This window comes from Macaca thibetana, chromosome X (genome assembly GCF_024542745.1).
Source record: "Macaca thibetana thibetana isolate TM-01 chromosome X, ASM2454274v1, whole genome shotgun sequence".
Classification (NCBI taxonomy): Eukaryota; Metazoa; Chordata; class Mammalia; order Primates; family Cercopithecidae; genus Macaca; species Macaca thibetana.
This window is the reverse complement of record NC_065598.1, coordinates 97,065,842-97,093,679: the sequence shown is the minus strand read 5'-3', so window position 1 is coordinate 97,093,679 and position 27,838 is coordinate 97,065,842. Positions and strand designations below refer to the sequence as shown.

Here is a 27,838-nt window from a genome sequence, read left to right as displayed (position 1 = left end):
TAGGACAGTTTTTTTTTTCTGTATTTGTACATCATGTTGCTTCTTGGATCACCTCTCCTCTACCAAAAGAAACCATAATTCATATCCTTTTCTTTCTTCCACTTTATATTTCCCTGTTTTCTTATGAAGGGGCTGGAACTTTGGCAATAATGAAAAAGTTACATATGTGTATGCTCTAAGTAGATTGTAAATTTCTGAAGGATAATTTTTGCCTCCTTCCCATGAAACACTTAACTATATTTTAAGCATTTAATAAATGTTTCAAATCCCGTCTGGCACACTAAATTCTCAACTAACATTTGTTGGATGATTGAATTTATAAGTGAGCAGTTATTGTGCTCCCCTCCTCTACCCACAGGGATGCTCCCTGAGACACCTCTGTCAGGAGTACTAGTTTCTTCTTCTTCTCCTTCTTTTTTTTTTTCTTTTTTTTTTTTTTTTTTGACGGAGTCTCGCTCTGTCATCCAGGCTGGAGTGCAGTGGCGCGATCTTGGCTCAAGGCAACCTCCGCCTCCCAGGTTCATGCGATTCTTGTGTGTCAACTTCCCTAGTAGCTGGGATTACAGGCACGTGCCACCATGCCCGGCTAATTTTTGTATTTTTAGTAGAGACGGGGGATTCTCACCATGTTGGCCAGGCTGGTCCCGAACTACTGATCTGAGGTGATCCACCTGCCTCGGCCTCCCAAAGTGCTGGGATTACAGGCATGAGCTACTGCACCTGGCCAAGAGTACTATTTTCATTTACCAAACATATATATCTGATACTTTTTGAAAAGGCTTTGAGCAGCTTTTAGTGTTATTTACTGCATGAGACAAAAAATAATTAGGGAAATGGGAGAGAACACACTTATTTAAGATAAAACTCAACATATGCCAGTAAGGATCACAGTTATTACAAGTTGGTTGCAAGTTTGGTTCTGAGCTTCCTAGCAGCCATAATAAATTTAATTATATAATTCACGCTGTCCTTACAATTCAAAACAATTATTCAGCTATTTCAGTTACCAAAAACAGAATTTTCATTTCCGTTTTCATGAAAGGATTCTTTTTTTGATATAATTAATGCCTTCAAGAATATTGTATAGTAAATGTAAAACTGGTCTCTTTGGCCTATTTTGTTGCATAATCCTTGATGTAGCCCCATGTCATAATGCCAAAATGAAGGTTAGCAGATGGATTCTAAAAGGGACCAAAACAATTTTGTCTTGGTCTGAAGCTCTGATAATCTAGTTTAATTGAATGAAAAAAATCATGTCCCAAAACAAAATGATTGTAGAATCGTCTTCCGAAAATATTTATTCCCTACGATTACGTTTAGGTTAAGTGTTAGGCAGTGGAGACTTGGCTGCTACAATCTTGAACAGGCACCGGCAATGTCGGTAATAGTATTACGTCTTAAAGACGTAAAGAAACCTTTTACATTTACGAAGGTTCTGGAACCCTTCAGGTCACGTGACTACACAGGAAGCCATTTTACAACCCCAACGAGGTGGACCATGGAGTGCCCCGAGGGACGGCTCCCCGTTTCTTCAGAAAATGACTCAACACCAACAGTTTCAACATCGGAAGTAACTAGCCAACAAGAGCCCCAAATTCCTGTCGACCGTGGGTCTGAAACCACCTGTGAAAGCAGCGCCGACATTGCTGGCGACCAAGGCACCCAGATTCCTGCCGACCAGTACGCTCAAACGGATGCGGACGGCAGCACCCAGGCTGCTGCCCAGGCCCCAGAAAACTTCCAGGAAGAGAAAGGTAGGTGGCTTTTTAAACTTGTTCCCCCAGCCGAGGACCTTCTTTAGGAGAAACAAACTGCTTTTAGTTCGATTCAAAATTTGTTTGAATTGCGGCCCCTTGAGGAGCAGTTGGCAACGGAACTTGTGCCCCTCTCCAGAGGATGTAAAATGTTGACCCTGTTGAGGAGAGGGGAGCAACTGATCATGTTAGAGGGCTTTGGGCACGGATTCTAGCTGTTCAGTGGGTTTGCCCGGCGGCGTATTTGTCACCAGGCGAGGTCACCGTGCCTAGGGACAAACCGTCCGACCTAACGGAATGGAGGAGCAACCAAAAGCGAGCAACTCGCTTTTATTGTTTTTCTTTTTTTTTCGACGGAGTTTTGCTCTTGTTGCCCAGGCTGGAGTGTAGTGGTGCGATCTCGGCTCACTGCAACTTCTGCCTCCCGGGTTCAAGCGATTCTCCTGCCTCAGCTGCCTGAGTAGCTGAGATTACAGGCGCCCGCCATCACGCCTGGCTAATTATTATTATTATTAATAGAGACGGGGTTTCAACATGTTGGCCAGGATGATCTCGAACTCCTGACCTCAGGTGATCCACCCATCTCGGCCTCCCAAAGTGCTGGGATTACAGGCGTGAGCCACCGCGCCCGGTCCAACTCGCCTCTTAGGAGTATCGCTGTCGCCTGGTAAAAATCTTCTGGCGCCCTGAAGGTTGCCCCTGTGTAAAGGTATTTATTTATTTATTTATTTGGACGGAATCTCAATCTGTCGCCAGGCTGGAGTGCAGTGGCGCAATCTCGGCTCACTGCAACCTCCACCTCCCGGGTTCAAGGGATTCTCCTGCCTCAGCCTACCGAGTAGCTGGGACTACAGGCGCGCGCAGCCACGCCCAGCTAATTTTTGTATTTTTAATAGAGACGGGGTTTCACCATGTTGGCCAGGATGGTCTTGATCTCTTGACCTCGAGATCTGCCCGCCTTGGCCTCCCAAAGTACTGGGATTACAGTCGTGAGCCACCCCGCCCGGCCAAGGTAATTTGTTTTGAAGCCTCGGTCTTGCTTCGCGAGGTCCCTGAGCGGTCGCGTCCCCCTGGGCCCTCCCCTCGGCGCTGGGCGCCTTTCTAGCCTTCCCGCCCAGCACGCGGTGAGCCGGCCACTGCCTCGAGGTCGTGCTTCAGTCGGCTGGGCAGCGCGACCGCGGAGGCGTGGCGAGGCGGGGAGGGGCCGGCGCGCGCCGCTCTTACTGTCCAGGCGCCGGCCGCCCAGCGTTCGCCTCTACGTTCCGCGCGGGAGCCCACGCGCGGTTCGTCCGGAGCCCACAGACCAGAGGCGCAGGTCCCCAGCCCCACAGCCTTTTCGGTGTTGGCGCCAGTCCGCGGAGGAGCGGGTGAGTCGGACGGCCGACCGGGCGTCCGGGACCGGGTCAGCGCCCCCGCCGCTGTGCACCCCGCCGTGGTGCACCCAGCTGCCCTCCCCAGCCCGCCTGCACGGCGAGGCGCGAAGGCTGGGACCCGTTGCGACCTTTTGGGCCTCGCGGGAGGTTTTCAAGGGAAAGTGGATCAAAGCCTAGGGGTGGAACTTTCCCTTTGAAAGCTTAGTGCCCCGGAGATAAGGATGGAGGTCAGTCTCTAAACTGTAGCTAGCGACTGCGAACTTGAAAAAACACCCATTTAGGCGTGTACTGACTTGCATGGCCTGGAGCATGCTGCCAGGCGCCCTCCAGCCAATTATAATTCCAATTGTAATTCTGCTAAAGCGAGATGGAGCTAGGTGAATGGTGGGAAGGGGTCCTGTTAATTTAATCAGGTATCAAAGAGTGCTTGCTGGGAAAAAGCGGATGCTTTTTCTTAAAGTAAATAACGTACAACTAGTTGTTTAGGTAAATGCAAGTAACAAATTTAAAAAATAATTAAAACCCAGTTCAACTAGGATTGTTTAACTTCTCTCCCACCGGACCTTTTATTAGGCCTGTTTATCAAACAACTACATTGAAATAGTTTCAGTTCTTACATTCTTTCTTCCATAAAAGAGGAATTACCAAAAAGGCTTGGAAATGAACAAAATGCCCTAGTTTTAGTTCTGCTGAGAAATCTAAAAGTTACTACTGATCTGATAAAATCTTGCTTAGCAGCTAGTTCTTCAAATAATCTGTTCCTGCTCCCAGCCTTAATTGTTACTATGTTCTGTTAGGGAATGTGCTCAGCCCCCAGATTTTTTATTTATTTTAATCAACTCTCTTCTTGCATTTATATTTCTCTTTTGTATTTATGGATGCACATATATTCATATATATCTGCATGAAACAAGAAGAGAAGAAATTACAATCACAAATAATGCATCTTTCCCTCTCCCATCCTGGGTGTCTGCTTTTCTACTGCTGATTTTTTTTTTTTTGAGGAGTCTCACTGTGTCACCCAGGCTGGAGTGCAGTGTGCCATCTTGGCTCATTGCAGCCTCCACCTCCTGGGTTCAAGCAATTCTCCTGCCTCAGCCTCCCAAGTAGCTGGGATTACAGGCGCCCACCACTACTCCCGGCTAATTTTTGTATCTTTAGTAGAGATGGGGTTTCACCATGTTGGCCAGGATGGTCTGGAACTCCTGACCTCAGGTGATCCTCCTGCCTCAGCCTCCCAAAGTGCTGAGATTACAGGTGTGAACCACAGCGCCCAGCCATCTTTCCACCTTTGAGAAAAGTCTCCCACAGAAGTGTGGGCCTGGCTGAGCACAGTGGCTCACACCGGTAACCCCAACACTTTGGGAGGCCGAGGCGGGTGGATCACCTTAGGTCAGGAGCTCGAGACCAACCTGGCCAACATGGTGAAACCCCGTCTCTACTAAATATACAAAAAAAAAAAAAAAAAAAATTAGCTGGGCATGGTGGCAGGTACCTGTAATGCCAGCTACTCGGGAGGCTGAGGTAAGAGAATTGCTTGAACACGGGCAGCAGAGGTTGCAGTGAGCTGAGATCACGCCATTGCACTCCAGCCTGGGCAACAAGAGTGAAACTCTGTCTCAAAAAAAAAAAAAAAAAAAAAAAAAAAAAAAAATGGGCCCTAATACCCCAAATGCATGGTTCTACAAATACATCCCAAATACATGGAAAATAAGATTAGAAATAAAATCTTGGTTCATTGGAAGAACAAAAAATTGAAAAATAATGAAAAAATGAAAAATAATGAAATAACTTGGGATCCAGCAATCCCACTTCTGGATGTATATCCTAAAAACTTGAAATCAGCGTGTCAAAGAGATAGCTGCACACACACGTTCATTGCAGCATTACTCACAATAGCTAAGTTACGAAATCAATCTAGGTATGCAACAAGTGAATGGATAAATATGTGGTATGTGTACCCAACTGAATACTATTCAGCCTTTAAAAAGAAGGAAATTCTATCATTTGCAACAACATGGATGAATCTGGAGGATATTATATTAAGTGAAATAAGCCAGGCAGAGAAAGACAAAAATCACATATTCTCACTTATATGTGGAATCTAAAATAATTGAACTCACAGAAGCAGAGAGTAGAGTGTTGGTTATTACAGGCTGTAGTAGGGGGAGGGGCAGTGAGGAGATGTTGATCAAATAGAAAATTTCAGTTAGGCTGGTCTGATAGTAGTGGGATATTGTCAGAACTTATTAACATTAATGCCACTAAAGTTGGTATACAATCTCCCACTGCCAAATTTGGCTTTTAAAATTAAAAAAATGAAAGTTGCAGTTAAGGGGAATAACTGATAAGTATTTAAGGTGATGGATATGCTCATTAGATTGATTCAGTCATTTCACACTATATCATAACATCACTGTGTACCCCATTATTATATATGATTATAATTTGTCAAAAAAAGATTAACTTGGAAGGAAGTATTCATTTCACCAAAGGTATATATATATATTTTTAAGTGAAGAGATCCATCTTAGGAGTTCTTTTAAATAGCTTTTGGGGGCATTTGAAGTAAGTGGTGGTTGTAAGGATTATATGAAATGATAGACCTAATGTACTCAATGTAGTACTGGCCATACAGAATGCACACAATAAAAGGTAGTAATGAATGAAAGGATAATAATGAATAAATCAAATCAGATTTTATGTTCTCCATAAAATCTCCATCTCAAAAACAAACAAACAAAACAAAATGAATAGAAAAGGACTGGACTCCATGCCGGGCGCAGTGGCTCACGCCTGTAATCCCAGCACTTTGGGAGGCTGAGGTGGGCGGATCACTTGGGGTCAGGAGTTTGAGACCAGCCTGGCCAACATGGTGAAACCCTGTCTCTACTAAAAAATACAAAAATTAGCTGGGTATGGTGGTGCATGCCTGTAGTCCCAGCTACTTGGGAGACTGAGGCGGGAGAATGACTTGAACTCGGAAGGTGCAGGTTGCAGTGAGCCGAGATCGCACCACTGCACTCCAGCCTGGGCGACAGGGTGAGACTCTTGTCTTAAAAAAAAAAAAAAAGAACTGGACTCCCTAACTTTGAGGGTAGCTCAAAGCTGTTGTTGCTGGCTCTAGAGTCATAAAAAACTGCCTGGTCTCCCATGGACTGCTTAATTTCTACTAATCCATTAAGGTAGGTGAAATATTGAAAATCAAGCCCTTGCTTACTTCAAATCATCACAGATCATTTCTGCAAGTGGTTTCTAGGTCGATTTCAGCTTTTGGTTTGCATTCTTCCCTGCAGAGGTTATATAGTTTGCTTAGGTAGCCACCACCGTGTTGTTGAATTGTAGTCTTTTACCTGAGAGTCTAAGAATATGATTAAGAAGATGAAATCATGTTTCATAACAGCTGTTATTTCATTTGTTCATCAAATTACATCATGTAATTTGGATTGACTTTGAAAAATCTACACATATTGGAGAGGAGCTAAGGTAACGTCTAGAAATAATTAAGTTATGTCAAATAAGGTATTGTCTAACTGTACACACATCATTCTAGTGTGTTGGTCTAGTGTCTAGTGTTACGGGCAAGATCTTGTATAATTTAACCAGTACTACTAGAAGTGGTCAGGAGGGGGAGCAAGAGGAGTTTTTAGTGACTGTGTTGGTTTTCTTTTTGCTTTCCTGAACTCAAAATCAAGACATGAGTAAAAGCCAGGATGAAGTTCCTGATGAAGTTGAGAACCAGTTTATATTGCGTCTGCCTCTGGTAAGAATTTGTATCTCAGAACAAATATCTTCATAATTATAGTGTTTTTTTGTTTGGTTTTTTGTTTTTGTTTTTTTTGAGATGGTGTCTTTGTTCTGTCACCCAGGCTAGAGTGCAGTGGCACAATCTTGCCTCACTGCAAGCTCCGCCTCCTGGGCTCACGCCATTCTCCTGCCTCAGCCTCCCGAGTAGCTGGGACTACAGGCGCCTGCCACCACGCCGAGCTAATTTTTTGTATTTTTTAGTAGAGACAGGGTTTCACTGTGTTAGCCAGGATGGTCTCGATCTCCTGACCTTGTGATCCACCCGCCTTGGCCTCCTAAAGTGCTGGGATTACAGGTGTGAGCCACTGTGCCCGGCCAATTACAGTTTAATTATAATTGTAGTTCTACTTGGATTCTGTAACATTTCTATTTCAGGTAGGCTATAAAAACTCAGAACATTTGTTTCCCAGGAATCATGTTCTGTAAGCAGTCCTATCATAGCGTGTACTTTTTTGGCAGCATTTTTTCCTCCTGTACATACTACCTATCATGCAGGTTGATTTCCTGGCAAAACAGCTGTGACAATGATGGACCCAGTCACTTACTACCAATACTAACAGCCTGTTCCCTGGACAGCCAAGATAAGACTCCTCTGAAATCCTTTCTGTCACCTCAAAAGGGGCAGTGAGAAGGGCCAGCATTATTCACCACCATGCAAGACATTTAAAGCTCATCTCAACAAGTATTTGGCTCTCTTTCCCCACACTGATACCCGTATTCAAGCAATTACTTAGTCTAGGCAGCTATATTAAGGATGGGGTTCAGAAACCTATTTCCCTAATTAGGGTTACTTAATATACCAAGCAAACTGCAACTAGGTAAGCCTTTCTTTAGCAACTATAGCAGACGGGTAGCAGGATTGTAGAGCTGGGAGAAACTATTAACTGTAGCTACTAAGAGACAATTATGAGTTTAGAGTCAGCTTCATCCTAACTTGACTTATACAGTGCACAGTATCTCATGGTACATGGTCTTGTTAGTAACATTTGGGAGGTGTAAGATTTTATTTAAGGGAGGACTTTGTTTGATATATTTATTCTGTTAGCTGCCAAGTAGATGTTTAGTTCTTCTGATTTTTCAATTTACCTCCTTTTTAGGAACACGCTTGTACTGTCAGGAACCTAGTACATTCTCAAAGTGTCAAGATGAAGGATAAACTAAAAATTGACTTACTGCGTAAGTAGTTAATATCCATTCACTATACATTGAACAATAATTTATTAAGGGATTGCTATGTGCCAGGCACTATACTTGGTACTAAGGATGTGAAAAATGATAGAATATGGTCTCTGACTTGATGGACTCATGCTTTAGAGAGGCTTAAGTCCTCTTCTTTTAAGAGGAAAGGAAGTAGGAATATTGCACCTCGAGTTGAGTGATTACCATAGTGTGTTTAAGGAAACTTGGGGGTCAACTGTGGGGTTTTCATACTGCTGGTAGTCTCCTATATATAGACTTTATGATTTCTGAACATCCCCGGGAATGACAAATGGATATGCCATTCTTTGTTTGTAAAGGTGACATATGTTTCTTTTTTTCCATTTTTTGAGATGCAGTCTTGCTCTGTTGCCCAGGCTGGAGTGCTGTGGCGTGATCTCGGCTCACCGCAACCTCCGCCTCCTGGGTTCAAGTGATTCTTCTGCCTCAGCCTTCCGAGTAGCTGGGATTACAGGCACGTGACACCATGCCTGACTAATTTTTGTATTTTTAGTAGAGACATGGTTTCACCATGTTGGTCAGGCTGGTCTCAAACTCCTGACCTCTCGATCCACCTGCCTTGGCCTCCCAAAGCGCTGGGATTACAGGTGTGCATCACCGCGCCTGGCCAGTGATATATATTTCTTTCTTTTAAATAGTATTTGTTATATTTGCAAATCATACATCCAATAAAGGGGTTAATATCGAAATATATAAGGAACTCAACTCAATAGCAAGAAAACAAATAAACTGATTTTAAAATGGGCAAAGGATCTGAACAGATGCTTCTCAAAATAAGACATACAAGTAGCCAAAAGGTTCATGAAAAAATGCTCAGCATCACTAATCATTAGAGGAATGCAAATTAAAACAACAGCGAGATATCACCTCATACCTGTTAGAATGGCTTTTATTAAAAAGAAGAACAATAACAACTGTTAATGAGGATGAGGAGAAAAGGGAACCTTTGTACCCTATTGGTGGGAATGTAAATTAATACAGCCTTTTTTTTTTTTTTTTTTTTTTTTTTTTGAGATGGAGTCTTGCTGTGTCACCCAGGCTGGAGTGCAGTGGCACGATCTTGGCTTACTGCAACCTCTGCCTCCTGGGTTAAAGTGATTCTCCTGCCTCAGCCTTCCGAGTAGCTGGGACTACAGGCATGTGCCACCACACCTGGCTAATTTTTTTGTATTTTTAGTAGAGATAGAGTTTCACCATGTTGACCAGGCTAGTCTCGAACTCCTGACCTCAAGTGATACACCCACTTCGGCCTCCCAAAGTGCTGAGATTACAATCGTGAGCCACTGTGCCTGGCCTACAGCCATTATTATTTTTTTTTAATGGTATGGAGGTTCCTCAGAAAACTAAAAATAGAACAACCATATGATCCAGCAACCCCACTTCTGTGAATATATTCACAGAAGGAATTGATAGCAACACATTGAAGGCATATCTCTCTGCACTCCCATATTCATTGTAGCATTATTCAAAGTAGCCAAGATATGGAATCAACCTAAGTGTCCGTCAATGGATGAATGGATAAAGAAAGTGTGATACGTATACACAATGCCATACTACTCAGCCTTTTAAAAAGAACAAAATTCTGTCATTTGGGACACCATGGGTGAATCTAGAGGCCATTTGCACCAAGAGCATGGATGCTCTTGTAAATAGGTAAATAAGTAAATAAATAAATAAATGTTTTCACACAAGCTTATCTGCATAAAAAACACACAACCAAAAATAGATAAATAAATTTTGCTAGTTTTTTTTTTTAAATACAGAGAAGTATATAAAGAAAACAAAAAGTGGCCCATAATCTCACCAGTTAGTTAACACTGATTGATATTTTTTTTTAAAGATAATATAAGTTCATAGTTAGAAAATTCAAATAAAACAGGCTGGGCGTGGTGGCTCATGCCTGTAATCCCAGCACTTTGGGAGGCTGAGGCGGGCAGATCACTTGAGATCAGGAGTTCCAGACCAGCCTGGCCAACATGGCGAAACCCCATCTCTACTAAAAATGCAAAAATTAGCCAGGCATGGGGGTACACACCTGTAATCCCAGCTATTTGGGAGACTGAGGCATGAGAATTGCTTGAACCCAGGCGGCGGAGGTTGCAGTCAGCAGAGATCGTGCCACTGCACTCCAGCCTGGGCAACAGAGAGAGACTCCTTCTAAAAAAAAAAAAAATCAAATGAAAAAGAAAAGTTCAAAAGGAGAAGAAATAAAACTCTTCTTCTTTATGGTGCCCCAACCTCAATACCACAGATAACTGATATTAACTGTTTCTTGTCACTTCCTTATTGGCAAAACTTTTATGCATAATACTAGAATGGAAACAATCTAATTCACACAAAATGGTAAACATTGTTTTGTGTCTTTCTTTCTTCACATAGTACTAGAAGATTATACTTGAATCCTCTTGTGTCAAAAGACATTCATGTTTGGGACATCTGAGCAGCAATATTCAGAGTTTAATATATGGCTATTGTATAGAATTTTATCTTTTTGAAGCTAATTAAAGATTTAACTTGAGACTTACTAGCACCATTCTAGGGTCAGTCAATCCTTCCCTCACCCAGCCCTTTGAAAACACACATGTACAATGACACGATTAAATGCTTTTAAAAAGAAAGGAATTGGTTTTAATGAATGGAATTTGCTTTTCAGGATGAGAATGAAACATTTATTGCTTCACACATATTTAGTTCACATCCATTAACAAGAAACTTAGCTACTTTTGCCCAAGTGATGTAAACTAGGAAAAAAAGAGTTCCATATGCTTTCCATTTTTTTCTTTAGGAAGCTATTAATTGTGTACACAATTTTAGCATTATGAGAGATAGTAGGTTTCTTGGAAAGACTAGTCTGTCCCACATAAGTCTTCATTATTCAAACCTTAGGAAGTTTAAGAGTTCACTGGGGGCCGGGCGCGGTGGCTCAAGCCTGTAATCCCAGCACTTTGGGAGGCCGAGACGGGCGGATCATGAGGTCAGGAGATCGAGACCATCCTGGCTAATACGGTGAAACCCCGTCTCTACTAAAAAATACAAAAAACTAGCCGGGCGAAGTGGCGGGTGCCTGTAGTCCCAGCTACTCGGGAGGCTGAGGCAGGAGAATGGCGTGAACCCGAGAGGAGGAGCTTGCAGTGAGCTGAGATCCGGCCACTGCATTCCAGCCCGGGTGACAGAGCAAGACTCCGTCTCAAAAAAAAAAAAAAAAAAAAGAGTTCACTGGGAAGATATCAACTTTAATCTTTACTTCTCTTCAGCTGATAGGCGCCATGCAGTTGTTGAAGTAGAAGATGTTCCACTAGCTGCTAAGCTGGTTGATTTGCCTTGTGTTATTGAAAGCCTGAGAACGCTTGATAAAAAAACTTTTTATAAAACAGCAGACATTTCTCAGGTATGGACTAGTTTTCTTTACTAGCCTCACATCCTTCAAGGAATTCTTTTCTCTCCCTATTTTTCTTTCTTTCAGTACTCCTTTCTACTTGGTGAATGGCTGCTTGGCATTTCTAATTTCCAGATCGATTGCACAGGAATGAAATGTCATGTGCTGGTTTGGTGTTTGATCCCTAGATTTCAGTATTTTATTTTAACCAAATCGCCTATAGAGAGTCCCATTTGCCACTTATAGTGACTTTTCATTAATTGAAACATATGAGCAGCTGGGATCTTCTGAACTTTGTATTAAAACAGTATGTTGTTAACTCTGGAGGTTTAAATTGGTTCTTATTCATCATCTCTGCTGTTGATTTCTTATTTCCTCTCTAAATCAAAATGCTGAGATAGGCCAGGCACAGTGGCTCATGCCTATAATCCCTACACTTTGGGAGGCTGAGGCGGAAGGATCACCTGAGCGCAGGAGTTTGAGACCAGCCTGGGCAACATAGTGAGACTTCATCTCTATAAAAACAAAATTAGCCAGGTGTGGTGGCACACACCTGTAGTCCCAGCTATTCTACAGATTGAGGTGGGAGGATCACTTGAGCCCAGGAGGTCGAGGCTGCAGTGAGCCATGATCACATACCATTGCACTCCAGCCTGTATGACAGAGCAAGACTTTGTCTAAAAACAAAACAAAACAAAAAACCTTAGCTAAGTTCCAAGATCTGTTTCCAATATATTCCCTCTGTAGTGGTAAACACTCTAGTGGGGAAAAAAAAAAAAACCCTCAGAGTTCATATGTATTGCTGCTGGTGGCTGGTGGAGGGGAGGAGAGGAAGAGAGAGAGACTGCAAAAATGAGAGAATATAAATGTACATTACAAAATACTTGGTTTTCTGGAAATGGCAAGTATCAGTCTCTTCTGTGCATTTCTAGTGGTAAGAATGATTATGATTGCTAACCCAAAATTTGTGGTCATAGTCAACTTCTTTGTCTTTGTTAAATGTAGATGCTTGTGTGCACTACTGATGGTGATATCCACCCTTCTCCAGAAGAATCAGCTGCCTCTGCTGATCCTAATATAACCAGGAAAAAAGAAAGGGGGAGAGAGAAAAAATATGTCTGGAAGCATGGCAGTAAGTCAACAGCCCCTTGCTCATTCCTGCTGACTAAAATTTATTTGCTGAATCCTAATTCCTTGTGAAACAGGGACCTCTTACCACACTTAGGTGTTTGGTTCATTAAGTTCTCAGACACTCTTAAGAGGAGTCATGTTGGCTGGGCACGGTGGCTCACGCTTATAATCCCAGCACTTTGAGAGGCCGAGGCGGGTGGATCACCTGAGGTCAGGTGTTTGAGACCAGCCTGGCCAACATGGTGAAACCCCGTCTCTACTAAAAATACAAAAATTAGCTGGGTGTGGTGGTGGGCGCTTGTAATCCCAGCTACTCAGGAGGCTGAGGCAGGAGAATCGCTTGAACCCAGGAGGAGGAGGTTGCAGTAAGCCGAGATCGCACCACTGCACTCCAGCCTGGGCAACAGAGTGGGACTCGATCTCAAAAGAAACAAAACAAAACAAAACAAAACAAAGGAGTCATGTCATAAGCCTTTGGTTTATAGCATGATCTTTGTCTTTATCAAATTCAGCTATGTGACTACCATCAATCATATAACGTTTCACTGTGTTGTATTTATTTTAGTTACTCCACCACTTAAGAATGTCAGAAAGAAAAGGTTCCGGAAAACACAAAAAAAGGTTAGTTACATGCAGTTTGTGTGTCTGCCGGGCTAATTAGAAGAGGATCATGGGCCAGAAGGAAAGAGAAAAAGTCAGTTGGGAATTAATTTGTTAATTCATTTATATGTTCAATAAACATTTATTGAATGTGAACTAAATGCCAGGCGCTGTATGCTAGCAGTTGGGAATATAGCAGTGAATAAAAATACCTGATCCTTTAGGTTATAGGCTAGTCATTTGGGGTCTGGAAGAATCATACATTTGAAACTTCTGTTAATGCTTTCAGTTTTCGATTGCAAGATCTAGTTTTAAAGTGAACCCATCCAGAACCTGAAAATTGGGAATTGTGGTTATATTCCTAGTCTTATTTCAGGCTTATAGAACCTTGGGCAAACTATAGGAGTATTGTGGCTTGGCTTCTTCTTTTGTTTAAAATTAAACGTTTTATTTTGAAATAATTGTAAACTCACATACAGTTGTAAGAAATAAAAGAGAGATATCGTGTACCTTTTTGCCATTTTCCCCATTTTGTAAAACTATAGTACAATATCACAAACAGGTAATTGACATGATTAGAATTCAGCAATCTTATTCCAATTTCTCCAGTTTTACTTGTACTCATGTATTTTTGTGCATGTGTTTAGTTCTATGCAGTTTTATCCCATGTGTAAGTTCATGTATCTGCCTACACAGTCAAAATACAAAACAGTTTCATCATCAAAAGGATCCCTCATTTTGCTTTTATATAACCATGCCCATTTTCCTTCCACCTCACACCCCAGTCTCTGACACCTGGTAATCACTAATCTGATCTCTATCTCTGTAATTTTGTCATTTCAAAAATTTAATATTAATGGAATCATGTAGTATATAACATCAGAGACTAGCTTATTTTTTCATTCAGCATAATTCACTTAAGATCCATGTAAGTTTTTGTAGCATTAATAGTTTATTTTTTATTGCTGAGTAGTATTCCATGGTATGAATGTACCACATTATATAACTGTTCTCCCATCGAAGAACATCTGGGTTGTTTACAGGTTTTGACTATTATAAATAAAGCTGTGAACAGGTTTTTGTTTGAATATAAGTATTCATTTCCTTGGAATAAATGTCCGGGAGTATAATTGCTGGGTCATATGGTAGTTGCATGTTTAGTTTGATAAGAAACGACCTGTTTTCCAGAGTGACTGTACCATTTTATATTCCTGCCAATAATGTATGAATGATCCAGTTTCTCCACCTCCTCACCAGCATTAGGTGTTGTCACTATTTTACATTTTAGCCATTCTGATAGGTGTGTAGTGATCTCACACCACACCACTAATGTAGTGGTATTAATTTACATTTCCCTGATACCTAATGGGGTTGAACATCTCATGTGCCATCTATTCCACTTCAATGAAATGTCTGCTCATGCCTTTTGCCTATTTTCTAAATTGATTTTTTATTATTGAGTTTTGAGAGTTCTTTTTATATTCTAAATACTACTAGTGTTTTATCAGATATGTAGTTTGCAAATATATTCTCCCAGTCTGTAGCTTGTCTTTCCATCCTCTTTGTAGGGTCTTTCAGAGAGCTAAAATTTTTAGTTTTGATGAGGCACAATATATTGATTTTTTTGAAAATGATCTTGCTTTTTATGGTAAATCTAAGAACTCTTCGCCTAGCCCAGATCCTGAAGATTTTCTCCTGCTTTTTTTTTTTTAACTTCTTTTTAAGCCCGATGCCCATTTTTGACTTAATTTTTGTAAAGCTATGAGGTTTAGTTCAAGGTTTTTGTTTTTTATTTTTATTTTTGCTTTTCTTGCCAAAGGATGTCTAATTGCTCTAGCACTGTTTGTTGAAAAGGCTATCCTTCCTCTGTTGTATTGCTTTTGCACCTCTGCCAAAATCAGTTGGGCTTGTTTTTGTGGCTCTGTTTCTAGGTTCTCCATTCTGTTCTATTGATCCATCTGTCAATCCCTCCACCAATATCACAGTGTCACTATATAATTGGTCCTGAAATTAGAAGGCTGATTGCTCTGACTTCACTTTTATTTGTCAGTATTGTTTAGCCATTCTACAGTCCATATCTATCTATCTTTATTTATTTATTTATTTATTTATTTATTTATTTATTTATTGAGACGGAGTCTTGCTCTGTTGTCCTGGCTGGAGTGCAATGGCACGATCTCAGCTCACTGCAGCCTCCACCTCCCTGGTCAAGCGATTCTCGTACCTCAGCTTCCCAAGTAGCTGGGACTACAGGCATGGGCCACCATGCCTGGCTAATTTTTGTATTTGTAGTAGAGACGGGATTTACCATGTTGGTCAGGCTGGTCTTGAACTCCTGACCTCAGGTGATCCTCCTGCCTTGGCCTCCCAAAGTGCTGAGATTACAGGCATGAGCCACCATGCCTGGCCAAAAGCCTATATCTTTTAATGTAAGTTTTAGAATAAGCTTGTCTATAGCTACAGAAAACCTTGCTAGAATTTTGGCAGGAATTACATTAAACTTATAGATCAATTTGGGGAGAATTGACATTTTTACTATGTTGAGTCTTCCAGTCCATGAACACAGTTGCCTTGGTTTTTATACTCTGTAAGTCAACATTTATTGAGTGCCTACTCAATGTAAAACAAAGTTAAGAATAGTTGTAGAACTCTTTAAGCTTTACTGAAATATAGGCATCATAATATAACTTGTTTATTGTGCTTTATTTCATAGGTCCCTGATGTCAAAGAAATGGAAAAAAGCAGCCTTCCTGAGGTACAGCAGTCATAATATAACTTCATTTTTACCCTTAATATATTTTATTTAATAGCTCATTCATTTCAAATGAATCAAATCAACCACAAAAGCTACTTTTGAGCCTTCCTTCTCACCTCTAACCCTCATCCTAAACACATACACTGGGTTTGATTCACTGAAAAATGAATTCATTGTTTGATGTTTGATAACTCCTAGAGGAAAAGATACAATTTGGCCAGTGACCCCGTGTATTCTAATCTGCTTTTTTTTATCAAAAGCCATTCCTTGGGAGCCAGAGTTTACTTTTAACAGCAGTTGTTTGCAATTGCTTATTCCCCATCAAAGTCCTAATTTCTATTTGTGGCATGACAAATTGGTTGCTGTGGAGATAATTATGTAAAACTGGATTCAAGGGAGAACATACAGCTAAGATCCAGTTTTTGTAGGAACATCTCTAATAATAAAGATGTGGGGAAGTGAAATCTGGGAATTTGGATCTTTAAACCAAATTATTTCTAAATAACTAATAAGGAATTATTAGTTCTTTGCCAATATAAACCAGGACAAATAATTTATAACTGAGACCTAAGGGTTGCACCTCTGAGAGAGGTCTTTACCATAGAACTGCAGATTGAAAAGATTAAATGTCTCAAGTAATTTGTTTAATTAGGAAAAAATAAGTTTACTGTATAAAATTCTAGACTCTGGCTAAAGATTCCTTCATAAATAGCACTACTTAAAGTAGAAATTTGGTTGGATCAGAATTTAAAGAGGCCTAACATTTGAATTCATTGGTACATAGGAGGGCACTCCTGCAAAACACAGGGTGTTAAATGACAGTATTGGTATCCCCCTCTAATCCCCAACTTTGCTTCAGTACATTGAATCTCCAGATGTGGAAAATGAAGTAAGGAGACTGCTGCGTTCAGATGCTGAAGCCATAAGTACCCGTATCCTTTATACAAATATTTTCTGCATAGTCTGTTCTGCCCCATTTGTACATGCTAACGAAGCCTCACCTCTGGTGTTTGTGTGCCAGCCTTGATGTGTAGAACTTAAGATTTTTTCAAATGTTATGTTCTAGCTAGGAACAGCAAATTCATGTAATAGAAAATTATTTATTGTGTAATTCAATATAAGGCACTTCTCCAAGCTAGGAATTCCAATACAAATGGCCTAAACTTGGACTAAATTAAATAGCACTGTTAGTCAAAGAGCCCCTTCCCTTTCAGCTGTGCCTTTTTGTTTCCTTCTGTTTTTTCCTTGACTACCCACTCCTTTCAGGTTGGGAAGTCGTTGCTGAAGATGGAACCAAGGAAATAGAAAGTCAAGGCTCCATCCCAGGATTTGTGATATCCTCGGGAATGAGCAGCCACAAGCAGGGTCATACCTCATCAGGTACTTTAGTAAAGGCAAAGCAGGAGTTTCAGATAGGGCAGGTATTGACTGGGTATCAGATCATTTTCCATAAATTCATAGGCCAATCCAGAAAAAAAGGATGGTTTCATCCTTCCCTCTTTTTTTTTTTTTTTTTTTTTGTTTTGAGATGGAGTCTTGCTCTGTCGCTCAGGCTGGAGTGCAGTGGTGCAATCTTGCAGCTCACTACAACCTCTGCCTCCTGAGTTCAAGTGATTCTCCTGCCTCGGCCTCCCGAGTAGCTGGGATTACAGGCGTGCACCACCACGCCCACCTTATTTTTGTATTTTTAGTAGAGTCGGGGTTTCACCATGTTGGCCAGGCTGGTCTTGAATTCCAGACCTCAAGCGATTTGCCTGTCTCAGCCTCCCAAAGTGCTGGGATTACAAGCATGAGCCACTTTGCCTGGCCTTTTATTTATTTATTTTTTGGGAGACAGAGTCTCGCTCTGTCGCCTAGGCTGGAGTGTAATGGTGCGATCTTGGTTCACTGCAACCTCCGCCTCCCAGGTTCAAGTAATTATTGTGCCTCAGCCTCCCAAGTAGCTGGGATTACAGGCATGTACCACCATACCCAGCTATTTTTTCTTTTTTTCTTTTCTTTTCTTTTTTTTTTTTTTTTTTTTCAGTAGAGATGGGGTTTTGCCACGTTGGCCAGGCTGGTCTCCAACTCCTGGCCTCAAGTGATCTGCCCGCATTGGCCTCCCAAAGTGCTGGGATTACAGGCGCGAGCCACCACACCCAGCCCTTCTTCCCTCTTATTGGTCCTTTGGCAGTTTAGGGGTTTTAGATTGGTGTTCTAATCTCCCATCCACTGCTGGTATCTTAACTTCCTATGACCCTTAGAGTCTCTAAATGTCTTGATCACTCACTACATGAATGAATGTTACAGTGTTTTGCACTTGCTGTCCTTGTTTTACAAAGGGAATAATCTTCCTGCATGAAAAAAATGATTTATAAAATTTACTGGTTGCCTGGGGAATGTGAAAGTAAGGAGTATAATTTTATCTGGAGTATGAGTCATTTGCAGAGTTTTAGATAGTTCACCTTCTTCTTGCTTAAAACCAGTAGAATATGATATGCTTCGGGAGATGTTCAGTGATTCTAGAAGTAACAATGATGATGATGAGGATGAGGATGATGAAGATGAGGATGAGGATGAGGATGAGGATGAGGATGAAGATGACGAAGAAGAAGAGGAGGAAGATTATTCTGAAGAGTATCTGGAAAGGCAGCTTCAGGCCAAGTTTATTGAATCTGGCCAGTATAGGGCAAATGAAGGTACCAGTTCAATAGGTAAGTCAGAGAAAAAATAAAGGGATGGGACCAGGGTGGGTGGCAGTGCTAAAGGCTGACTCTAAGCATACATTAGACCCAAAGCTAAGCTCAAGAAGTTATTGCTCAGATGTGTAGTGGAGTTTTACTTGATTTGGATCTTGGTCCATTCATTTAGGCTATATTTAATATATAAGTTCTGTGTATCTCTGTTAGTCATGGAAATTCAGAAGCAGATTGATAAAAAGGAGAAAAAGCTCCATGAGATTCAGAATAAAGCACAAAGACAGAAGGATCTCATCATGAAAGTGGAAAACCTGACACTCAAGGTAAATTCTTGGCTGGCATAAAGAAATCCTGATCTCTTACTTTCAGTATCTTGCCTTTGTGTTTCCACTTATGTCATCTCTATGCAGGGTTCTTGTTCATTCATGAACCTTAACAGCCTCTTAGAAACTCCTAATAAAAGATAACCCCGTTTCCTTTTACCTGAGTAATTTTGATCATCTAATATAAGCATTTTGGGGAAGGGACCAGGTGATTTGAGATAAAAAATGCCATTATTGAGCATTTGCTATGTAAAAGGCACATAAAGAGCTAAGAATTGTGTACACATATTACCACATTTTATCCTCACATCCTTGAAACATAAATACTGTCACCACTCCCATTTTATAGATAAAGAATGGAAACTCAAAGCGGTTAAGTAACTTGCCAGGGATCACAGTAAATGGTAGGGCATAGATTGAATCCTGTTATTTGTATTAAAATGTATCCATTGCAGTGAAAACGAGAAATAATTAGTTTTTAAATTTTTGGTGCATTTTGAACAAGAATAAATATTTTATTAATATATGTTGAAGAGCTTCAACAAAAAGAAAATGTATGTTTAGGTCATGTTTGCTTCCCTTTTTTAGTGAGGGAAGTTCTGAAGCATTTGGAATTTCCTGCCAGATTTCATTTTCTTCAGAGCTGTATTCAGCAAATGGGAGCACAGAACTATACCCTTTTTGGGTGTTGTCCTTTATTTATTTATGTATTTATGTATTTATTTATTTATTTATTTTGAGACGGAGTCTCGCTCTGTAGCCCAGGCTGGAGTGCAGTGGCCGGATCTCAGCTCACTGCAAGCTCCGCCTCCCGGGTTCACGCCATTCTCCGGCCTCAGCCTCCCGAGTAGCTGGGACTACAGGCGCTGCCACCTCGCCCGGCTATTTTTTGTGTTTCTTAGTAGAGACGGGGTTTCACCGTGTTAGCCAGGATGGTCTCGATCTGCTGACCTCGTGATCCGCCCATCTCGGCCTCCCAAAGTGCTGGGATTACAGGCTTGAGCCACCGCGCCCGGCGGGTGTTGTCCTTTAGAATAACCAAGTAAGATAACAGATAAGGGCACATTTTGAAAGATACAGATATATGCTATTGTTGTGATTATTGTTACATGTAGTACTAGTTAGGAATAGTGATACTCTGCCCTAGTTAGGGGAAATGGAGGAGTCATCAGCACCAGATTCTAAGCCAGCTTCTCTAACAGGTCACCACAGACAAAGGATTTGTGCTAAACTAGAAAAAGGTAACATAAGGGCATTCCAATCACTTAGGGTAAGACAAAAAAAAAATGCTATAGAGTGTATATAAAATCAAATTGGATGGTACTGTAGTTAGGGGGGATAGTTTTTATACTCTAAATCCTTTAAAAAGAGTGCTCTTTTGTATGACAGTTTATTATTTGCGGCTGGGCGCAGTGGCTCACGCCTGTAATCCCAGCACTTTGCGAGCAGAGGCAGGTGGATCACTTGAGACAAGGAGTTTGAGACCAGCCTGGGCAACACAGTGAAACCTCATCTCTACTAAAAATACAAAAATTGGCCAGGCGTGGTGGCATGCTTCTGTAATCCCAGCTACTCAGGAGGCTGAGACGTGAGAATCACTTGAACCTGGGAGGCGGAGGTTGCGTGAGCCAAGATTGCGCCACTGCACTCCAGCCTGAGTGATGGAGGAAGATTCCACCTCAAAAACAAAAACAAAAACAATTATTTGCCAAACTCTTTGCCTCCCTTGGTTTTTTTTTTTCCTTTGAGACTCAGTGTTCATCATTTATACAATTTATTTTTCAGAATCATTTTCACTCTGTGCTGGAGCAGCTTGAGATACAGGAAAAAAAAAAAAATGAGAAGGTAAGAAGTATATTTTCAAATTAACCAGAAAACATTTGATACAGAGAATCCCCCAGCTCACTTCCAATATTATTGCTGGCTGTTCCTCTCATAGGAATAGTGGTAGCCACATCTTCTAAATGAAGGTAGCAGGGTGGAACAAGGTCTTTGTGAACGTTCACTCATTCAACAGATATTGAGTGCCTATGAAGTAAAAAGCACTGGATGTACAGCGTTGAATAAGATAAATATAATACAGTAAATCCTCAGTGTCATTGATAGGTTCTTGGAAACTGTAACTTTAAGCAAAATGAAGTATATATAATGAAACTAATTTTACTATAGGCTAACTGATATAAAGAAGAATTGAGTTCCTATAGCATATTTCTGGTTACAAAAACATCACCAAACTTCTAAATAAAAACCAAAACACTTCTAATATAATAATAAATGTGAAATAAATGTGAGCTATACATACATTTGAGAAAGACTGATAAAAACAAGTAAGACAATTATGTACCCAGTGATTCCAGTTCAGGGTCTCAGATGGCCAGAGCCTATCCCAGCAGCTCAGGGCGCAAGGTGGGAGCCAGCCCTGGATAGGATGGCATCCCATTGCAGGGCATGCTCACACCCACTCTCACTCAGACTGGGACAGTTCAGACAAACCAATTCACCTAATGTGTACGGGGAAGTGATCTTGTTTTTCTCATCAACATTATAATGAGGCCAGGCATGGTGGCTCATGCCTGTAACCCCAGCATTTTGGGAGGCTGAGGCGAGCGGATCGCTTGAGGTCAGGAGTTTGAGACCAATCTGAGCAACATGGTGAAACCCCGACTGTACAAAAAATTAGCCAGTTGTGGTGGCATAAGCCTGTAGTCTCAGCTACTCGGGACACTAAGCCCAGGAGGTTGAGGCTGCAGTGAGCCATGATCACGCCACTACACTCCAGGTTGGGCAACAAAGTGAGACCCTGTCTCAAAAAAAAAGAAAAAGAAAAAAAAAAACATTATAATGAAATTATATTGAACTAACGATGTTATTTGGAGACTTTCTGGATGTCATTTTGCTTAAAATTGCAGTTTCTAAGAACCTGTTGACATTAAGTGAGGACTTACTGTAACAAAACGACACTGAACAAAACGATGTTATTCGAGGACCTGCTGTACTTGTCCTCATGGAGCTGTCTAGCAGGGGAGATTGACAGTAAACAAATTATACAAATATAAAGGTACAAATTGTGAAGAAGTGCTATGAAGGAAAAAAGTCAATGGTGCTATTAGAATAAAGAGAGTCTTGAATTAATTGGGGGATCACGATAGACCTCTCCTAGGAGGTGCTATTGAAGCTGAGACCAGAAGGATTAAGTCCAGGCAGAGTGGGATGAAGAGCATCTTAGGTGGAACATATGCAAGGTCTCATGTTCGGAAAGAACTTGGCCTCTTTGAGGACCTTTGGAGTATTTAAAGCCAGGAAGAGAATGGCTTAACATAAGGGTGGAGAAGTAGGCAGAGACCATAGTGTATGGTTCCTTAAAGGCCATGATAAGGAGGATGGGTTTGGCCTTAAGTGTAGTGGGAAGCCCTTGAAGAATTTTAGATAGGAAAATCACATCTAATTTAAATTTTTTTTTTTTTTTTGAAATGGAGTCTTGCTGTGTCGCCCAGGCTGGAGTGCAGTGGCGCAATCTAGGCTCACTGCAACCTCTGCCTCTCGGGTTCAAGCGATTCTCCTGCCTCAGCCTCCCGAGTAGCTGGGACTACAGGCACGTGCCACCATGCCTGGCTAATTTTTTGTATTTTTAGTAGAGATGGGGTTTCACCGTGTTAGCCAGGATGGTCTTGACCTCCTGAACTCGTGATCCACCTGCCTCAGCCTCCCAAAATGCTGGGATTACAGGCATGAGCCATCACGTCTGGCCTAATTTAAACTTTTAAAAGATTACTCTGATTATTATCTGGAGACTGGGTTGGAAGGTGAGAGTGGAAGCAAAGAGGCTGGTTGGGAGGCTTTGTGGTACGCTAGTAACAGAGGATGGTAACTTGGACTAAGGTAGTAGCAATGGAGATTGAGAGAATATAGATTAATTTTAAACTGCAATAAAAATGTTTTTATAACTGTTTGAGATGTAATTCATAAACCATACAATTCACCCATTTAGGCTGGGTGCAATGGTGCATGCCTGTAATCCTAGCACTTTGGGAGGCCAAAGTGGGCAGATGGCTTCAGCCCAGGAGTTCGAGACCAGCCTGGGCAACATGGTGAAACCCTGTCTCTCCAAAAATTAGCCAGGCATGGTGGTGTGTGCCTGTAGTCCCAGCTACTTGGAAGGCTGAGGTGGGAGGATTGCTTGAGCCTGGGAGGCAGAGGTTGCAGTGAGCAGAGATCCCACCACTGCACTCCAGCCCGGGTGACAGAGTGAGACTGCTTCAAACCCCGTCCTCCCCGCCCCCTGACAAGTTACCCATTTAAAGTATACAATTCAGTGGCTTTTAGTATATTCAGAGTTGTACAACCATCACTGCAGTCAATTTTAGAATAGTTTCATCACTCCAAAAAGAAACCTTGTATCCATTAGTAGTCACTCCCCTCCCCATTTCTCCAGAACCTCTCCCCCGCCCAGCACTAGGCAACCACTCATCTACTTTGTACTAATCTACTGCCTCTTCTAGTTATTTCATACAAGTGAAATAATATAATACATGGTCTTTTGAGTCGAGCTTCTCTCACTTAGCATATTTTCAGGGTTCATCCATGTTATGGCATGTCTCAGTACTTTTTTCCATTTAAGACTGACTAATACTCCATTGGATCAATATACCACATTTTGTTTATTCATTCATCTGCTGATGGACATTTGGGTTGCTTTCACTTTTGGATATTATGCATAATGCTACAATGAATATTGATATATTAGAGAATATATTTTAAAGGTAGAATTGATAGGAGTTGGGTCAATTACTGGGTGTTGAAGGAGAAGGAATCATTAAGGATGTATGCCAGATTTCTAACTTGAATGACAACTATATTTTTTCAAAGCCACAAGAGAGTGTACAGGGTGAAGAGAGAAGAAGGCAATATAGGCTAAATGAGGGTCAAGTAGCTGTATAGAAAATGTGTGCGGACTCTAACCTTATACTGTTGAGGGTTACAATTTTAAGGAGACTGGAGTTGGTATTATGAGGATGGGCTTAGCATGGTGCTCTTAAAGTACAGGCGCTACTCCCCACCCCCATCCCCACAAGACCAGCGGAATTTTTATGTTCTATATATTCCCTTCCTCTCAGCAAATCACTTATCCAAGTACTGCTTTAAAACAATCAGATGAACAGTTAATGCCAGGGTTGTTTTAGTACCCACCAAACATCTTTGTTTTCATCAATGTAAGTACAGTTGTATGCTGCATAACAACATTTTGGCCAATGACAGACTGCATATATGATGGTGGTCCCATAAGATTATAATGGAGCTAAAAAAATTCCTGTCACCTGGTGACATTATAGCCATCATAACATAACTGCCCACTTACTTAATTTTTTAATTATTTTAGTATAGCCTAAGTTTATAGTGTTTATATAGTCTTCAGTAGTGCACGGTAATGTCCTAGGCCTTCACATTCACTCACCACTCACTCACTGACTCACCCAGAGCAACTTCTAGTCCTACAAGCTCCATTCATAGTAAGTGCCCTATACAAGTGTACCATTTTTAATTTTTTATATTGCATTTTTAGTTTACTTATGTTTCTATGTTTAGATATACAAATACTTAACATTGTGCTACAATTGCCTACAGTATTCAGTACAGTAATATGCTGTACAGGTTTGTAACCTAGGAGCAATAGACTATACTGTGTAGCCTAGGTGTGCAGTAAGCTATACTATCTAGGGTTGGTATAAGTATGCTCTGTCATATTCACATCATGACAAAATTGCCTAAGGGTGCATTTCTTAGAACATATCCCCATTGTTAAGTAACACATGACTATAGTTAGTATTGAGGAGCAGCCTAGAAATGTAGCTGTAAATTTTATTTATTCAGAGTCCCTTATGTTAGTTCATTTATCCAAATTAGATTTAGTAGGTGTCTACTTTAAGCTACGCTCTGCAGGGAGCTATGATATGCTTATGATGCAGTCTGTGCCTTCATTTGGGGAGAAATTGACAAGAGGGGTAGGGACTTAAAGCCATGAGAGATTGTCCATGGATATTAAGGAAGGCTTCACGGAGAAGATGATATTTGACTGGGGCCTTAAAATATAGGTAGGGATTTAATAAGGAGATAGGGAAAGGAGTGCATTCCATGAGAAAGCAGCATGCACACTGGCTCAGAGGTGGTGATGCCAGGGTGAACAGTTTAGATTTTTGGTGTAGGTCATAATGAGCCTTCAAAGCTTTTTTACCTGGGGAGTAACTCAGGAAGATTTTTCTGCCAGAAGTATATAGGAGAAACTGGAGTAGGGACAGCCTAGAGCTTCAAAGGTGCAAGTGGTAGAAGCATACAGAACTTAACAATTGATTGGATTTACAGGGCAAAAAGGGGAACAAAGATGAGTCCAAAGCCTGGGCAACCGGGAAATGATGTGCCATTAACTGAAAATAGGATATCAAGAAGTGGATTTGGAGGGATATGTGGAGAAGTGCTTTTGAAAATGGGAAATTGGAGAGAGGCCCACACACAGAAATGATCATTGAAACTGTGGGGCTAGTTGAGTTAGCCTGGTTGACTGTTCAGCAAGAAGTCTGAATCTAAGGAAAAACCTATCTTTAGGGAGTGGCGGGAAGAGAAAGAGCCTGCAAAGGAGAAAGAACTGGAGCAGTCACTGGTTGTAATCATGGTCAATCAGGGGTCACTCAGCAACCGAGTGAGAAGAGCCTCTAAGTTACTGCAGATAGCAATTATTGTGGCTTGGTAGGTGATGTGCAGCATAGGATTGTTTTATAATGTTCCTTTCATTTCACAAACTAAAAATTAATTCTGGTATGGAGTGTCCTGAAATGAATAATATTCAAAAACAACCTTTGTTATAAAGATGGCATACATCTGTGAATGTTATTGGTCACTTCACCATTTCAAGTTAAAAAAATTAAATCCTGTACCACAAAATATTCAAGGCTTCTAACTTAGAAAGCAAAAGTAGAACATCATCAGGCTCCTGATGGGTCAGGACTGACTAAGTTTCTAAGTATCTCCTAATGTGGTAAGAAGCAGCCGGTAAGACTCAGTCTAAGACCCGTTGTGTTCATTGGGACAAGAGAGTGTCCCAACTGTTTTACCACCTGAATCTTAGAATATGGTTACAGAGATCCCATCTCCTTTGCCCCTACAGTGAGCTGTGACCTCTGTATATTCTTCACAGAAGCACAAATTCTTAATAGCAAACACATTTTTTAAAGCCTATTCAATTTTAAAGTTTGATATAGTTTGTCTGTGTCCCCACCCAAATGTCATCTTTAATTCCCACATGTTGTGGGAGGTACCCAGTGGGAGGTAATTGAATCATGGGAGCAGGTCTTTCCTATGCTGTTCTTGTGATAGTGAATAAGTCTCACGAGATCTGATGGTTTTAAAAAGGGGAGTTTACCTGCATAAGCTCTCCTCTCTTTGCCTGCTGCCATCCATGTAAGACATGACTTACTCCTCCTTGCCTTCCACCATGACTATGAGGCCTCCAACCATGTGGAACTATGTAACTCCATTAAACCTCTTTTTCTTGCCAAACTCAGGTATATCTTTATCAGCAGCATGAAAACTGACTAATACAAAGCTTCCCTTCATAAATTGGGCATAATAAAGGACATCATCATGGCCACAGCCTTATGCATGCATTCTTGACTGTGGCCAGTATTCTCTGGAACATTGCAAGACTAAGATAACCTTATAAATGCCAAATAACAATAGTTCTTTTTGGTTCATGTAAGTAAATTCTAGATCAAGTAATGGGACTTCAGATTTCAAATGAATTTTTCATGTCTTTCTACTTCTCCCGACAGCTCATTTCCCTACAGGAACAATTGCAGCGTTTTCTGAAGAAGTGAGGAGAGCCATTGGCCTGGCACACAAACCTTGGATCCACCATCCAGACTGAAGACTGGATGAAACTGTGCATGTTTCTGTCCCTTCCGTTGCCTTATGTTGAATCAGTTATATTTATCTGTACCTTCTTTGCTACTTATAATATGCTCAAAGTTTGTAGTCATGTAGAAAAGGCCAGTATAAAAATATAGTAGACTTAGATACCCCACACGACCATGAGACTTTCTCTTTGTCAATTTGGGAATTATTATTATTAATTTAGAAATGGGGTCTTGTTAGGTTGCCCAGGCCGAATTCAGACTCCTGGGCTTAAGGGATCCTCCTGCCTCAGCCTCCTGAGTAGCTGGGACTACAGGTGTGCACCACCACACCAAACAAGAATTGATTATATTGCTTCTGTGCTATGGTACCAGCAGATGATTCAGTCATGCTTCCAAAGGCAGTCTAGTCTAGAGGCCATACAGCTGTTTGGTTTGCATATGTTTTAGCTTTTCTTTTGGTTTTTAGTATTTCCTAAAACATAGGGGAAAAAACGAGGTCATTTCTACTAAACACTAGAACCTGCCACAGTGAGTTTAAGTGCCTACCTTGCAGCAGTTAATACTAGATTGTGTTCTGTCTTTGTTCAAGCAACAGGGCTGCATTCCTGCTCAAGGATGATTTCTTGCTGCTGCTTATATTTGTTCTGTTGCTTCTAGGATGGAGCTGGTTGTTATTCACCAACTAAGAGAACAGTTAGAGCAGAGATGAAGAAATTATGAACTGTTATCCTTATTCTGAGCCTTCTCCTCCTAACCCTTATTCTGAGCCTTCTCCTCCTAACCCCCATCAGTTAAGGTTAGGAAGAACAAGATGCCATAATGCCTATGAAGACTTCTTTAACAATCTCGTTTGGGTTTTTTTCTAGGTATATTATTAGTGTTTTATGGTCTGTGTTCTTTAAACAATAAATAAATTGTT

At 41.1% G+C, this 27,838-nt stretch overlaps 2 protein-coding genes across 9 annotated transcripts in view; one reads left to right on the top strand and one right to left on the bottom strand.

Moving 5' to 3' along the window:
- Positions 1 to 27,838, bottom strand: part of RPL36A (ribosomal protein L36a) — a 220,536-nt gene that overhangs the window by 102,054 nt on the left and 90,644 nt on the right. The window lies entirely within an intron of this gene.
- On the top strand, positions 1,436 to 27,838 carry TAF7L (TATA-box binding protein associated factor 7 like). 5 transcript variants are annotated; one of them, XM_050775957.1, is made up of 13 exons: positions 1,436 to 1,754; positions 6,823 to 6,890; positions 8,032 to 8,110; positions 11,407 to 11,540; positions 12,534 to 12,660; positions 13,225 to 13,280; positions 15,973 to 16,014; positions 16,874 to 16,946; positions 17,281 to 17,394; positions 18,483 to 18,707; positions 18,903 to 19,015; positions 20,801 to 20,860; positions 26,836 to 27,838. In XM_050775957.1, exons 1-13 carry the CDS (start codon positions 1,499 to 1,501, stop codon positions 26,878 to 26,880), a joined length of 1,392 nt encoding a protein of 463 aa, XP_050631914.1. In that variant the 5' UTR covers positions 1,436 to 1,498; the 3' UTR covers positions 26,881 to 27,838. The 5 variants fall into 5 exon arrangements, with proteins under 5 accessions (XP_050631914.1, XP_050631913.1, XP_050631915.1 ...); XM_050775956.1 differs by having other exon boundaries at positions 18,480 to 18,707; XM_050775960.1 differs by lacking the exon at positions 1,436 to 1,754 and adding an exon at positions 2,963 to 3,121.